Below are 16,735 nucleotides of genomic sequence, written 5' to 3'. Positions count from 1 at the left end.
CATGATTTGTTTCCCGACATTTGGATTAAATTTTTACCACACTGCTGTGTCTGTGAGTCAGGCTTTAGGGGTCTATTTCCTGTTTGGTCTCTGTAATTACACTTTTATGTGATATGTTTCCACGCGTATGGGTTTCTAATGAGTATTTGCAAAAGTTACAAATATACTTCTATATATTTCACAAAGGATATTGTAAAAAACACGTGAGATACGAGGTGAACATGTTTGCTATAACAGCTCACATTAATAGTGTACGTTATGCGTCTCACTGCAGACGGCGGCCGGTGTCACTATGTATAACATATTTATATGTATGATGTGAAACCTTGTGAATAGGAGAGAGCAGCAGGCAGTAAATAAATCATGCCGCTCTGTGTAAAACATGAATACCCGTTAGTTGTACAATAAAGACAGAATATGTGTTCTGCTGATCAATTGGGCGCTGCAAATACATTTCCATGCATGAGAGAGCCAGCATGAATATAAAGTCTGGCAGCGTGAATCGGTGCATTTCTATCAAAGAGACTTGCTCTCACCTCCGTCTCTTCATCCCCTCTCACCGTTCTGCCCGCTATCCTCCGCTGATGCGACATGACGATAGCGGACAGCCCCCTGATCAGAATACTAGCCTAGAACGCTGCCGCCTAGCTGCTGACTGTGGTTCAGCCATCAGTCGCCCTCCCTGATGCAGACATCTTTATTTTTTCACCTTGTTCAGACGGGAAAAAAAACGCTTTTGTTTCAACCCAATTACAATCAGAGATCTTTCAATCACAGAACTTTGCTCACGCCATCAATAGGGTGTTCTTACAGCGATCCACAATGATATTCAATATATCTTAAGACAATTCTTTCTTAAACTCAAAATAACAGGAATTTTGATTTAAGGATGCATTTGGGTTTCAAATTATTTGGAAACTGAGATTAAAAAAAATGTCCAACAATTGATGTAGTCTTAGATTAGAGCCTTTGAAACAAGCACAGACACACAAACCCTCTCTCTCTCACACTCGCACACACACACACACACACACACACACACACACACACACACACACACACACACACACACTCGCACACACACACACACCTATCCTGTGACCACACAGAGTCATATCTAACCCTTTTTTTGTGGAAAAACATTTATTTGTTGACGTTTGCTTTTTTTTAAACTTTGGACATTTCTATTCTTTCTTTTTATGGTGATTCTTACTTGACTGTATACATGAGCATTCAAATCGGGATTTCCAACAACCAGCTGGGTTTTTTGATTGTGTGTCAACAAATTTCTCATGACTCTAGAAGGTGTTTGGTAAATATTTGCGTGCATGTCCCTCCCTAAATCTAAGGGTTGTAGGCCTGGCTGATTCTGCACGTGCAGCAGTCCACTCATCTCCCTGTTGCCTGAAGGGTATTTACCACACTTCAGTCAGTGAGAATCCATCACCCATCCAGACACTTAATGAGCAGTGCCGGCTTTCACAACTTCAAGCATCAGTTCAGTTCATTGCACATTTGCACAAAACATCCACTTGAAAACAAAAAAAACCAACCTCCGCCACCTATCCAGCGCGACCGTGTTTTCAAGCAACGCCTTGCTTCAGTTATTAGACACCTCCTTATCAGGAGGACACACGCGACCGGTACAACTGTCAGACGCTGATAATATCCTGAAATCAGGAGTCAGGTATCTGTGTCACTGGAGTTTTCATCAGTTTTCCTCAAACACATTTTTCCAGCCAGTCAGCACCTCTAACTTCAGCACTGTCTCATCCAAGGCCTGTGAAAACCATCCACTTAGCAACATCTGTGGAACATGTGTACAGTTACAGCCACAAACAATCACAACCCCCGTCGCACAATTTCAATGCGGGCGCTCGTATTTCAATTTAAATTTTTGGCGCAACAAATATTTTAAAAGGTCTAAATGTCATAATGAAGAAGAACAAACGCTGCTAATATATGCTGGGATATTGTTTCCACGGGTCTTACAAGCAATTTCACACTGGTTTAATTATTTCTCACTCTGCTGTAATTTGACCATATTTTTGTTCAAGATCATAGGAACGAGTTGGAACCAAAGTTTGCCGTCGGTAAAGAAACCAGTCGACTGTTCCAGCAGAAATATTACATTCATACTTTCCTCCATTTATGAATTATTTTGAAGCACTGCAGTAAGTTTGGGCTATGAATAGTGTATTTGATACTCCAGTAAGAGCAGCTAAAGCTAAGATGAAGCTCACATGAGTATCTGCTATTTCCAGGTTCCAAACTCAAAGCCTTAAGCCTGAAACGACCTGTACAGATTAACTCCAGAGACACAGAAGAGCAAAGGCAACTGGCTTTTGTTCCTAGTAAGGCAATTTCCGGAGCACAAGAACTTAAAAATAACTTGTTTTTATGACATCATAGCCCCTCACAAATGGAAACTATTCATTTACCACTGAGAACACAATTTACAAAGCACTTAACAGAAGTGTAAACGGCCTTTCTGATGCCTGAAAAGCCTTGTCTGAGGATAAAATCAATAACGTTACAGCTCTCTTCTCTTCTTTGGATTTACTGTATTGAAGTCAGAGAGGACCAGATCCTCCAAATTAGTGATATGATCAACATATAACACTGCAGCTGCTTTTAAAGAGCAGGTAATCCAACTGGTATAATCGTACAAATCAAGTCAAACGCCGTGTCCCTTCAATTATCAAATGAAAGGGACACAAAGATAATGTGAATGAGCTCCTGTTCCTCTCCAGCATTAATTAGGACTTCACTCAGTAATTAGCTATCTGATAATAATTACCTTCAAAATGCCTGATTAAAATCTCCATCAGTCTCAAAGTCAGGAAACTGAAAAAAAAAGTGACACTGGCATCAAATTAAAACGCAGTCACTTTACAAGGATGTCCACCACAATGTCCCCACATGGTGTTTTAAATGAGCGGCAGATATGTGGGTACCAGTTCCTCTGATTGGATCTGCGAAGCAGCGCAGCATCAGAACCGTTGATTGAAAGTGACCTTGGTCTAATTACAATTGCTCTAATTATAATACTCTGATTACATCCCTGCAGGAAATGTAAAAAATAAGATGCTTCTAATGACGTTAAGAAAGATTTCTGACTTGATTCTGACAACAAGATAATGTTGATTTCTTTAGCATGATTAGATTTAATTACTGTATATATAATTTTTGTGTTTGTGTTTTGGCATGTCGAGAATTACTATCTGTGCTTTTTCCCCAATCCATAATTTCTCCAGCTCTCTCTCCTCTCTGAGGTCGTGCTGCCCTCCAGCTACCTTCCTCAGAACCCGGATGACATCATTACATAGCTGCCTCATCCCAGGAGTGCCTATTCATCACCCTGATCATCAGCAGCATCACCTGCACACACACAGGCACACACACGCACACACACGCACACACACACACACACACACACACACACACACACACACACACACACACACACACACACACACACACACACATAATTGCAAGAGTAGAGAGCCCCCGCCAGCTCTGCAGGATTGCAAGTGAAAAGGAAAGAAGGATAGAGCCACAGATCGTGCGACAGGCGGGATGATCCTGCTGGGGTAGGCAGAAACCCCTGACCTGTGCTCTTCTAACAATACATCTCAATAAAACACAGCGCAGACAAATCTGATGAGTCAGACTACAGAGAGAAAACAACAATATAAAGCAGGAGAAGGACCCTCTTCATCCTCCACCTCAAAACTTCCCTCGAGGGGAGCCATACATCCACCAGTCCGTCGAACATTTCGAGAGCGCTGGCAGTTCTCGCCGCATGTCGCAAGACTGACTCAAGTGGAGCCACACGCTGACAAAACATTGGAATAAACAATGTTTCCACCACACAGGCTTCTGTCTGCTTCTCAGTGTAATTTGCTCACAATAATGGAGGTGGATATGAGTCTGCCGCATTTCAGGGCTGCAGTGCCCTCCAAGAGCTCAGGACCAGCCGCAGTAGATTCTGTCAACAGCACAGGAAGCTGCATTAAACACGGATTCCTTCGGATCAGAGATTAATGACCAGTTATTAGAAGGTGATACAGACAGAATAAGGCAATATGGTAAGCGTGCAAGTACTTGGATCTGGAGATGAAGTAGATGTATGGGACTGATCCCCATCTACAACTTTACACCCTAAATGTAAACCCATTTTGCTACCAGCTGTTTTTTTTTTCCCAACATGCTTGTTGCTCTTTATATGATCTAGTATGAGCAAATCCAACCATCCCACTGCTCTGCCCTGACCGTGCAGAAGTCTGTTTATAGTTTTCACATTTTCCCTCAGTGCTTTTATGTCTGCATGTTTGCAAGGGTGGTGATGGACCGACAGCTCCAGCTCCATCACGGCTGACTCACGTAGTCATGGAAGGCCTTCGCCTCACTGGAGTGTTCACATGTGTCTCTTCTCTCTGGAGCAGCACAGTACAAGTCCCAGAAAACGCTGGAAAACACAAGAGAGGTTTAAAAATCATAACCGCATAATGAGATAGTTGTAGTACTTGATGGGAAAATACGATTTTAGTACCGTAGAAGCGCTATCTAAGATAGGATTACCAGTATTTGTTCAAACTGTATAAGTAACCATTCAAATCATCCAACAGTCCATCAGTTGGAGACGTGTCTGCTAACATCAGGCTGTGGTGCTGCGAAAAAATGAAAACCCTCCCTAAGCCACCCATGGAGACCCATAACTTTTGAAAGAAACTGTTTGTTTTTTTTTGTTGGATTGATTTAATTCCACGCCTTTTTCTTTTTCCTTAATGGACACTCGCCCGTTACAAATATGAATAAGTGGACCTTGAAGAGGCTGGGAACTGTTGGTTTAGTCTGTAAAAGAAAATTCAAGTAATGCACATCACTTCCCAGCACCCAAAATGACAATATGAATTGCTTCTTTTGTCCATCAAAGAGTGGAAAAACTCAAAGCCTTTTCATTTTCTGTCATAAATGACAAGAAAAATAACAAATGCTTCCATCTAAGAGTCTGGAAGCAGCAAAAGTTTTCTGCTTGGAAAAAAAGACTGAAACCATTCATCTATTTTCAAATGAACTGGCATTCATTTTCTTTTAACCAACTACTCGATTACTTGTGGCAGCTCTGCCAGTGATATAAAAGTAACATTGTTAAAAAAAAACATCTTTACAAAGCGCAATACGTTGAAGACCACAGAAAAAATGCAAACAGCAGGATTTTTCATTTATCCCCGGAATAAACACGTGATAATACGATTACTCTTTTCCTCTGTGAACGTGCAAATGGCACTTAAATAGTCAGGAGAGACTTATCACAGGAGGATCAGTTACTATATATCATGAACAACATATGATGCAGTCTTAGCATCATGGCAATAAATATAAGAAAATTATATTTTCTTCATCACAAAAGAAACTGTTTTTTTTAGAACTTTGATAAGATGACGATATAACAAACAGCTATATTTCAATTACAGAGACTCACCACCACCATGAGTGGAGGAACCCTGGAGGTTCCCCTAATGTGATGTTCTTCTCCCATCGGATCTGGACAGACAGGGGGGGGGGGGGGAGAGAGAGAAAGGGAGAGAAGGGGGGAAAGAGAAAGAGAGGAGCTTTATATCATATAAACCATTAAAACAAACCCTAAATTATCTACTTGACAAGGCTGCAGAGGAATTCTTCTACACGTGCCATTATGTGATTATATCATCATCCTTGCACTGCAGGTTCAGAGGTAGATGTGTGTCTGGGAGCCCCGTCAGTTCATGAGCAGGTGGAGGGGTGTGTGTGTGTGTGTGTGTGTGTGAGAGAGAGAGAGAGAGAGAGAGAGAGAGAGAGAGCGTGTGTGTGAGGTCAGAGACGTGCACCAGCCTGAGGAGCCCAAAAAGCTTTCATACAACCCGCACATGGGTTAATACACGACTTCTTATCATCCTCTGCATTTCTTCTCTTCTCACTCATGACTGACTTCTAAACTACTTTAAAACCTTCTACTTTCTTTCTTCCTTTTTTCCTCTTTCTTTCTTTTAGAAACCACTGCGTCACTTTGTTTCTGCAACTGAAAATGTCTCACCATTTACTCTAGCAAATCAGCCGTCCTGCAGCTATTGTGGCATTAGCCTTCTGGCTGGCTACTAGCTGACATTGCTTTGTTGAAATTGGAATCTCTTGAGTATCTTTTGTTCCCTGTGTTGTTTTTTTGTGGGTTGATGATGTGACAGCACGGTGGAGCGATGGTCAGCACCATCACCTCACAGCAAGAAGGTTTGTGTGTGTGAACTTTGCATGAAGGTGCTTCGGCTTCCGCTTTCACGTCCAAAACGTGTGGGTTAGATTGGCGACCATAAATTGGTGTGAACGGTTGTACAGTGTGGCCCGCCATAGGTGTACACGACCTATTGTCCCGTGATAGCTGGGACTAAGTCCAACCCCCGTGATCCAGAACAGGATAGGCGATATGGACGATGGATGGATCTGACAGCAGAGATAGAGCAGGTTTCCTGGAGGAAGCCGTGGCGCTGAGCTCTTCACTTGCTGGGACATTCCCCAATAACAACTCAGGCATTTCTTAGTTGCCTGGATGCCCGGTGCTTTGGCTGTGATTGTACAGTTGGTATGTTAGACCAGCAGTTACATGCTAAGAAGATAATCCAGCTGTTCGAACAGAACTCTGAATATTTCTCCAACCGACATCACGACACATTGCTTCATTATGCGATGGAATCCAAAGCTTGACAGTTCTGCTCTGCCTGGTAACTGTTGCCAAGATGTAATTAGGCAATTGTTGTTTAGGGAAGAGTTTCAGTGAATAGTTCCAATGTCAGAAAAGTGTAGAACGAAGACGAGTTCAGACACACACCATCTGACAATCACTTGGGTTAAGTATGTGCTTTAACACCCCAGTCAAGGTCAGTGACTAACACAGCGCTGACATCACCCAGAGTGCTCGATAGGCCTGATTTATGTTTGCACACTGATAGATTCAAAGACACACAAACACACACACACACACACGCACGCACGATGAACAGCAGCTGCAGGCAGACTCCCGTCTCACTATGACGTGATTGTTTAGTCTGCTTCTCCCCGCTATAAACATGCTTGTATCACTTTTCTGACATCTTTAGAATTCGCTTCATTCATATGTGTGGAAGAATCAGAATACTGAGCCGTGCGTGTTTAACTAACAGTGAGAACCAGCGCTAAAATAACAGGAAACACAGAATGACTGCACTTTCAATCAGACTGTCCTGACCTCAGCTGCAGATCAGACGCAGTGACTTCGAGAAGGAATGCCTTGCTTTGAAGATTTTTGTGGGTCGGGGTAGTGCTTCCCGTTGTTTATCTCACATGCTCTCGGTCTCAGTTAAGAATTCTATTAAACACACTGGTTAACTTGAAACATGAGGCAGCAATTTCCATATGCACCATGACAGATTTACTGTCATAATTGCTCAAATGGTACGAAAAGATGCAGAATGGGCATGACATCCCTCATCTTTCACATTTAATTGGCTGCAGCTCAGCTCAAACACAATTCTCAGACAGTTCAGGTCAGGACACGTGTGCATTTTTATTCCGGCTTCATCTGGAAAGTGTAGAAGCCAGTTGACTGCATAGCCCTGTTTCTTGTGGTCTGCGCTCCCAGGAGGTTCATTCATGTACCTTCACCATGCTAAAGTGAGATCTCTTTAGCGTGATTGCTGGCAGATGTAGCATGGTGCTGCGGGAGCTGCTCTAGCTGCAGTGAGTTCTAGTGAAGCCCTGTCTTCAACGCTTTATTTCCACCCGTGTGCAAAAAACAATGCTTTTTGTTGTTGTCTGTCCTTTTCTCCTTATATAATCTATGCCAACTTGTACTCACATTTGTTCTTGTTTATGTTATTGTCTTTTAAATATCTAATTATTTTGTAACAGTGCTTGGAAATGCAGAGACTGTAAAAATGATCCTTTCTACAATCCAGGCGTGACGCCAGGGTTTCAATTTTGGCTGGGCCTGAGAGTGCTGGGCGAGCTAGATTGACTTTTAATGAGAGAGAGAGAGAGAGGCTTTGTCAATTCGAACACTCTGGTATAAACAGAAACCGTCTGTTCTCATTACTATTGAGGCAATACACAGGGTTAGTGCAACTAAAGTAAAATTTCGGTACTTTTCAAGCACTTTAAAGGCAAACCAAAACGTTCCAGACACTCATCAGATGGTGGTGGAGGGGTGTGAAGATTCTGGTGACTCTCTTCTAACTCCAGCCCTTTTACCCAGAATATTGCGGTGCTGTTAGGCCTATATAAATGTGGAAGGAGACAGATTGGGAGGACAGATCATTGCACCTCTGATCCAACAGTGAAAGTTGCCACTGCACCTAATCTGTGTCAAAGGAACAGCCAGAACGCTGGAACGGCTCATTCAAAACACTGGCTGAGTTGTGATTACAGAGAATGCCGGAATTCTAAATACACTTACAAGCTGGGGCAGAGGTTACACCGCCGTCGTTCGGTTCCATCTAAACAAGCTGCTTCTCAGTGGTGAGGTTGATGTTTACACTGAATTTGTGTAGAAGTCGCTTCTGTTAAGGTCTTGATGGATGGATTTCAAATCTAAATGAATTCAACCTTTTTTGCAAACAAGTTTGTCTGGTCATCTGCTGCTTGTGTTGTGAAGAGCCTGTCTATCCATCCATCCACCCATTCATCCATCCATCCATCCATCTTCAACTGCTTATCTTGGGCTGGGTCGTAGAGGTAGCGGCTCCAGTGGGGAATCCCAAACTTCCCTTTCCTTGACCAAATCGACCAGCTGCCTAAGTGGGATCCAAAAGCATTCCCAGACCAGCAGGAGGCTATACGGCCCCCCTACCTGGTCTTTAGTCTGCTTTGCTGCCTCCTACCAACTGGACATGCTTGAAACATCTCTTGGAACCACTTCAACTGGCTACTTTCAACCTAAAGGAGCAGCGGCTCTACTCTGAGTCCTTCAGGGATGACTGAGCTTCTCACGTTCCTCGCAGCTCCGATTCTTACGCCTATCTCAGGCTCCATAGTCCCTTCACTTGAGAACAGGACCAGGAGATCGTGGAGGTCCTTCATCTAGGTTAAGGACTCATTCCCCACCTCGATCCACCTTTTGCTGCTGAGAACAATGGCCTCAGATTTAGAGTTGATAGACCAGACTTCACACATGCACTAATGAATGCCTTTTACTATTCAGAAAGTGAACATTTCTTAGTCCTTTGGTGTATTCAAAGGTGCATTTCATTCAATAAAAATACAATTTTAAAGTCAGCACGGGTCGGTTGTAAAAGTGGGTGGGCAAAGGCCTGTAAAGCCCACCCATAGTGCTGCTCCTGCTGTGCTTTGGCTTCGTGAGAGCGATCGGTGGTTAAACATGTCTCTGCTGCGTGTTGTTATGTGTGTGGTGGAGCTGTCTGTCTGTGGTTCTGGTGTTTGGGTCTGGCTCGGAACTGCTCCTACTTCCTGGGGGGGGGGGGGGGGGGTGTAGAGTGCCAACAGATACGGATGATTACAGCTTTTAGAGTCATGTTTTGCTCCACCCTACTATTCCAGCAACAGCTACATCACAGCGTAATGCTTACCCTGCGTGTGTGTGTGTGTGTGTGTGTGCATGAATACATGTATTGTATATAAGCGGCTGTGTTTATACTTGTTGCTCTCTAAGCTAATGCGTTCCCACACTTGAACTCGACGCCGCCTATCCTTTTCATCTCCTACATCTGCGGAAAAGAGAGCAAGCGATATGCTAGAGAGGAAAGGGTGTCAGGGGGACAGAAAGGTGTGTTCCTGCGCATGTGCACAAACACACACAAAGTCAGAGTGATGAGAACTGGTGCCAGCTGATGATGTAACCTTTTTCACCCCCCCCCCCTTTGTTCTCTGCTTCCTCTGGCCGATGTACAACAAGCCTCCAGCCACTGTCTCCTGAATTGTAATTTACTGTAATTTACAGCGAAGCACCAGAATCAACTGACCTCATTTTCACCCCATCACCTTTTTACCTCCGCAAAATTACAGCGAGGACAAGCTGGCTGCTGAGGAAGAGTAGAGGAGAGAGTTCAAGAAGAGAGTGGAAACATCAGAGCAAAAGAGAAAAAAAAAGCAAGTGGGAGAATCAGAAGGGACAAAACTGAGATTGAAAGTGATGGTCAGGGACGGAGCGGCTGAGCAGATCTGAGAATGATGTCAGTCAAAAAGACGTCAGCTCCAGGCAGAGCGTAGTAACTCTGTCTGAGCTCTGGCTCCAGCTCCATTAATGCAACGCTGATGTTAAAAAGCTTGTCTGCCGCTACCGACCTGTTGGCTCAGCACTGTTAAGCCGAGTTAATTCAATCAGCTGAGACTCGCTGGACTCACTGCACGAGGGTCAGACCATCCGTCAGAGTGGACACATGGAGGAGCTGAGCCATATATCAATAATACATACACATAATGATTAGCTATATCAGATCGCCTCTCTATTCTAGAGAGCTGTAATCTCACTGTCTAAATCTGTGCTAAAATGGTCCGATTCCTTAAAAAATGTTCCTGAAATCTTGAACGTGTCAGTTGAAAATTAGGGATGCTCATTAAGATTGGCAAGTCAGATGTTAGTCGTTCTTGTAAAACTATATCATTCCAGCTGACAACATTCTATAAGCTTCCTACTCTTTGCTCATCATCTTTGGCGACTGATTTTTGGAAGTGAATACCATTGCGTGTCGTTTCAAATTCACAATGTTTACCTGCATTTTTCATGCAAACATGTTTATATAGATAACAGCGATATCAAGAAATATTGGCGATTGGCCAAAATCAGTCAAAATATCGCCATGTTCAGATTTGGGCAACAAAGAAAAAATCAGATCTTGAGCTTCTGGAGATGAAATTGTAGTTTCAGTTACTGTGTCACGCCTCTCATTACCATGCAGGACGAGTATGACGAAAATCGACTGGATTATCTGACACCTGAGCTTCAACAGATAGGAGATATCATGATATAGACAAAAAGGGCCTCTGAATACTGTGACATTCATTAGTTACCATATCGCCCAGTCCTCACATGCACGTGCACGGGCGACACACACACACACATGCAGGCCATCCCTGTGACTTACCTCTGAGAGAAATGTCTGTGCGGACTTCTGTGCTCCTACATGCAGCAGATACTCGTAGACATACAGAGCTAACCTGCACAGAGACACACAGGAGACAGAGACGGACAAACAGGTCAGTTTGAGACACACACACACACACACACACACACACACACACACACACACACACTCAGCTGTGCTGACTGAAGACTCAAAAATTAAAGATAAGGTGTGACACCTTTGATGACAGAGAGATGAAAAGAGCTTTGGCTTTGATCAAACTTTAAGCAATGATTAAGCATTTAAATTCCCCAGCGATCCACCTTAAGCCTCCCACAGACCTGTGCAATCAGAAGCGACGCCACATCGCCCAACACAGATCAACTAATCTGCGAACCATCAAGCCCAACCTTGTATACGGTGCACCTGCTAGATTGCAAGTCACTAGCGGTGTCATCAGTGTGCGACAGAGAAAATAAACAATAATGACGCAAAGCTAGGACCCTGCACTTGCGATAGAGGCTTTCATACTCATGGAAAAAGATGAGCAAAAAAGGAGGAAAAGAAAAACATGGTGTGGCGAGGGGGAAGACCTCAACTTGAGTTGCTAACTTTGCAAAGAAATCTGGAGGTAGAAATGTTAGCACGCCTGTGTGGTCACGCTGATCAGTGCATCAATTCATGCCGCAGTTCTATTGGCTGGTTAGCTGACATCCTCAATTTGGGATACTCAAATAGTGGTTGCAGGTTGCAAGACAATGATTTTAATAACAAAGAATTTGACTGGAATAGCAAAGTCTAATGTGCAACCAAGTCTAAATGTGCTGCACAGGTTAACATAAAAAAATCACAGGTACGTTTTTATAAGTACGGCGAACAAGCGGATGAATGAATAAAACGTGAAACTAAATATTAAAAGAAACAACAGAAGACTAAAAGGACCAGAAAGGGGAAGGCAGACACGAGCAGGTGAGTCTTCAGGCTTCATTTAAAAGCAGGGAGTGAGTCACATCTCTCCCAGTGTGTCGCAGGTCAAAGATATTACCATGTTCAGTCGTCTTTCATCTGAGACAGACCACAATCACAGCCTGCACCATGTTTCTCCAGGTTCCCTCTGTGTTCACGTTTTGGCCACTAAACACAGTAGATGGAGACCTTCTTTTCTTCAGATCTCACTGAGACCAAAGAACATTTGCATATGAACAGACAGTAAACGCGACAGCGTGCAGGGATGAGGAGTTCACGAGGAACAGCTGAGGAGCACTGATCCTTTCCTCGGGTCACAACACAACTTTTAACGACATTCAAAATGTTAAATCCAAAACCACACGTTTTCTTTTTGAAACTCAGTGATAAGAATACACTTGTTAGGACGGCGGTGTAAAACACCTCCCCCGGAGCCTCCGGCAGGCTCTGGGTACACGTCTTCCCATGGCTTTGATCACAGTGAGAATTAATTACAGGCTTGATTTGTTAATCAATCGTCCCCCAAGTGTGTCTACACTGCTACTAAGAGCAACTTCCAGGGAGTTGTCTAGTGATTAAATAGCAAGTCTATAAATACAAGATAAACATTGACCCACAGGAGATCAATAGCGGATCCTAAAAACACCCTTAAGATTTGGAGAAGTGTGTGCAGGCATTTAATTCTGTAAAGGCTGATGAATTATGAGATGTTTATCAGGATCTTTTTTTATAAGATGGACGCATGCAGGTAAATTCATGCCTCAGCCTCATACAGGAGCTCCATGTCGGGGGCTGATTTGTGTCATTTCTGAGGTTCCCGGCAAACATATTCTACAAGTGTTTCCATGTTTCTGCGGTTGTGTGTTTTAGCATATCTAAGTAAACTATCTGCTTTCATACCTCTACAGCTCATGACCCATCGGCCTGCTTGTAGCGCTGCATTAAGACTGTAGAATAAAACTTGAAGGGCTGACGGGGTGAAACTTGTCGACGAAGGAAAATGCAGCAATTCAAACCGAAACGTGAGGAAAAATCAGGGTTTTTCTGCTTTACTTTCCCAACCCTGCCATCATTAGAAGAAGTCTCTATATCATCACGTACTTGCTACCTGTAATGAAGTGCAGAAGCAAGAAAACATCAGGCTGTTTCCAATAGAAATCAACTCAGAAATTCCTTACAAATTAGTCGAGGGTTGCTGCTCGAAAATGAAGACAAATGAGAAGTGATTAAAAAGAAAAGGAACATAAGTAATACAAATTCTGACACATTAGCTTGTTATGCCCGAGAACCCAAAGGCATTGGGTTTACATTTGTGCATCAATTATGCAAAAGTAGAGCATTAAATTCTTGCATTTGAGAAGTTGGAACCAGCAGATAGATTTTTTTTTACATGAAAGAGCAGAAATTGATTTTGACCACCAAAGCTGATTATAGAGAAGGGAAGGATACTCTGTTGAGATGTATATCAGCATGCATGGAAGACGGTCACACCAGGACAGCAGTTGTCCTAGAACCCACCCCCCAACAGGCACTATAAGGCCACTGTAGCCATTCCAGACTCCTCTCAGGTAAAAATAAACAGCCCAGACAGCCCTGTCTGCCTGTCTGAAGATGATGGACTGCACACCTTTCTGCTCCGCACACAGGTACTCTGTCTCCCCACCTCCTCCTCCATCCCTCCCCCTTCTTCCCATCCCCCTCTCTTCATCACTTTCACCCTCCATGTCCCCTCTCTTCCTCCATTTCTCTCTTGCTTTCATTGTCTTATTTTTCACACTTTTTTGTGTAATAAAAGTCTATGTTTGGTTAATGATGAAAGGATGTAGGGATGAAGCAGAACATCTTCCTTTTCTATTCCTCTCCACCTCCCTGCCCCCCCCCCCCACTCCGATGGCCTGGCAGCAAGGTTTAACTAAAGAGATGGAGACAGAACGTTTCACAGGAACAAGGTTAACGGAACGATACGAGGCTTGACAAAACTCTTGACACCTCGACAACTGAACATGAATAAAAGATGCAATCTTTTTTTTCCACTGTGAACATTTCTAGGAACATTTCTAGGAACAAACTTATTCTCTTACCAGGTTGCACATTGTTTTTTCTGCCTAAATGTGTCCCCTGTGAACCCCGACGTCAGCGACAACAGCTTCAGCGAGGAATGATTTATTAGGACTGAATTGATGTCATGCGTCTGAAATGAACACGTTCACCACCTAATAGACTGAATGAATGAATTTGCTGCATCTGTGGGAATAAATAAAGACATAGACGCTCGTCCACGCCGCTCACTGGCCGAGGATGTGGCTGTTCAATATGATTGTTTGTTCGGATGGTTGCATATCAATAGAGGACTGTCGCACTGTTATGGAAGATTTTGTCACCGTGCTCTACCTCTCTCGCTCTGATTAAAGATAACGTTAAATTAAAAAAAATCAACAACCTAGAACTGTTGTCTGGTTGGAACTCTGTACGCTTGAACTCCAGCCCATGATGAAATCAAGGAATTCTGCCATCATCTCTGAAATAGTTCAGCTTGCTAGCGGCTAGGCATGCTAACATTAGCAGTCTCTGCTAGCAGGGAGGGTTCGTCTGTGAGCTTTTAGAATCTCTGAAAAGGTTGATGTCATGTTTAACCCCTGCAGGGATGTCTGAGCTGATGGTGGAATTTTGGGATGATGGAGTGATGTGTCAACTACACTGACCAAAGCTAGCATGCCTTGCAATTTAGCTCGCCATGCTTGCTGTTCCTTGCTGTTTTCTTCAACTGGAGAATAGCCTTACGCGGGCGAGTCAAGATGCTGTTTACTGCTGGCACAAATGTCTCTGTAGTGGTTAAATTTGACATGTCAGAGGTGTGAGGCCCTGCGAGTGGCAACAGCTAATTTCGCCTCGCCACTCACTAGCAGCAGCTGTGACCAGTTGACGCCAACAGCTGCTACAGCTTGACATTAGGTCAGTAAAGTGCTGGCTTTATCACATAAAATGCTTGCAAATTTTAGTCTTAAATACCCTAATTCTCACCTAAAAGATGTATGGATGTATATACAGAAGAGAAAACTGACAGATTCCTGTTCTCAAGGGGTAAACACAAATTATTCTGCAGCCAAATTCAAAGTTAAGAAAGTGCAGTCTGAGCCTCGACAGCTTGACTTGGAGAATCTGTCGATTTGGTGTGTGTGTGTGTGTGTGTGTGGGGTTCCAAAACTGATCATTCGAACCATCCAGCGCCCTACATTGGCCGCTGCTGGCGATCTACTACCTCAAGAAACAGCACCCGGCTGAATGGCTGCCTCCAGTCTAGACAGAAAGCTTTAACCTAGAATAGATTTTTCACGCTTTAAGATTCAACCTTTGGCCTTGATGTACAGAAAAGGTGAAAAGAGTGAGGCGGCCGTGGAACAAAGAAATGATGAGGCCAGAGAAATGTGATTCAATTGGAAGTAAAAGAAACATGAGAGGATGTAAGTCGGGTTGTGTAAGTTTGACGAAAGGAGGAGGGGTGGGGGGCAAGGAGAAACGTATTGAGTCTTAATTCATTCAGGGCTTCTGACCTCAATGCACCGCAACAATACACACATAAATCAGACATAAACCTCTCTCTCTGTCTGACTCTCTCGCTTCTATCTCATTTTTATTTAACACACAGCGGGAGTAGGCAAGGTTGGTGGAGGACTGATAAGCAGACAGCATCGCAGCAGATGAAGGCACTTTGTTAGCATTCAATATCTATTGAACTTGAACTCAAAACTACCAATTTCCTCAAAGACAAGTGAAAGGCTTTCAAAACACTCACACGGCTGCCTCATTGTTCCTTTACCACTTGTTCAGCTGAGCCTCCCGCTGATAAAACGCTCTCGACGGCACGTGGAACTCGTCCGAGTCAAAATACCGAGAGGAGATAAGGTTTGAGGATTAAAACACAGGAGGTCCGCTCAAGGTTAAGAATCCTCTAAATTTGACTCGATAAAGAAAGAGAGAGCATCCCAATGACTCTTGTCATGAAGTAAACTGTCCCTTTAAATCATCTGGGTTTATAACAACCTTTAATGCACTTTATTTCATTCACATTACAACTATCTGGTTGTTTGGACTTGCTGCCTGATACTCACCTCTATATTGGAAGACATTTTTATTTCATACCTGTCTACCGGGGCAATTTGTGTTGTGAATGAGAACCACTTTGCAGTAATCACAACTGAACCAGAGTGATTGAAAGAGTCTCTCCACTTTTCTTCCTCTTCTTATGTAGTGTGAAGAAACTGGGCCACAAGAGGGTCCATCCATACCATCCACACCTGAGCCTCTCCTGCGTCAAACCTCAGTGTTTTTGTCTTCTCTGAGTCACATTTAATTAGATTCATATTTAGAGTCGACCTCCTTCCTGGCTGCTGGCGTGTAACTGCAGACGGAGAGCGAGGCAGCAGGCAGGAGCAGAGATCTCGCTTTGTTACTGAGAGGCGAGGCAGGAAGTGGAGAGTGGCTGGGGGGGGGGGGGGGGGTTGGGCTTCAACCACACCCTCAGCTTAGAGAACAGACAGGATCAGCATTCAGGACACCATTAGATCACTCTTAATCAATGCAGCGCCATGGCGATCAAAATCTAGCAGAGTTTCCAATCACAACAAATGGTAGCGCCTGTGATTGGATTGGCCCGTTAAAGATTACCTCACCGGCGTTAG

General features: G+C 43.6%; 1 protein-coding gene across 1 annotated transcript in view; it reads right to left on the bottom strand.

The window, feature by feature from the left end:
* LOC147259791 (single-stranded DNA-binding protein 2) overlaps positions 1–16,735 on the bottom strand; it is a 59,636-nt gene that overhangs the window by 22,137 nt on the left and 20,764 nt on the right. Inside the window, exons 2-4 of the mRNA XM_086205977.1 lie at positions 11,112–11,184; positions 5,489–5,550; positions 4,387–4,471 (exon numbers count right to left, since the gene is read on the bottom strand). Coding sequence (XP_086062103.1) covers positions 4,387–4,471; positions 5,489–5,550; positions 11,112–11,184 — 220 coding nt within the window. The remainder of the gene's footprint in view (positions 1–4,386; positions 4,472–5,488; positions 5,551–11,111; positions 11,185–16,735) is intronic.

The sequence above is a fragment of the Aulostomus chinensis genome, chromosome 6 (assembly GCF_037954235.1).
Source record: "Aulostomus chinensis isolate RoL2024-O1b breed Wild chromosome 6, RoL_Achi_v1.0, whole genome shotgun sequence".
Taxonomy (NCBI): Eukaryota; Metazoa; Chordata; class Actinopteri; order Syngnathiformes; family Aulostomidae; genus Aulostomus; species Aulostomus chinensis.
Note: the sequence above shows the minus strand (reverse complement) of the source record. Positions and strands in the feature narration are given on the sequence as shown.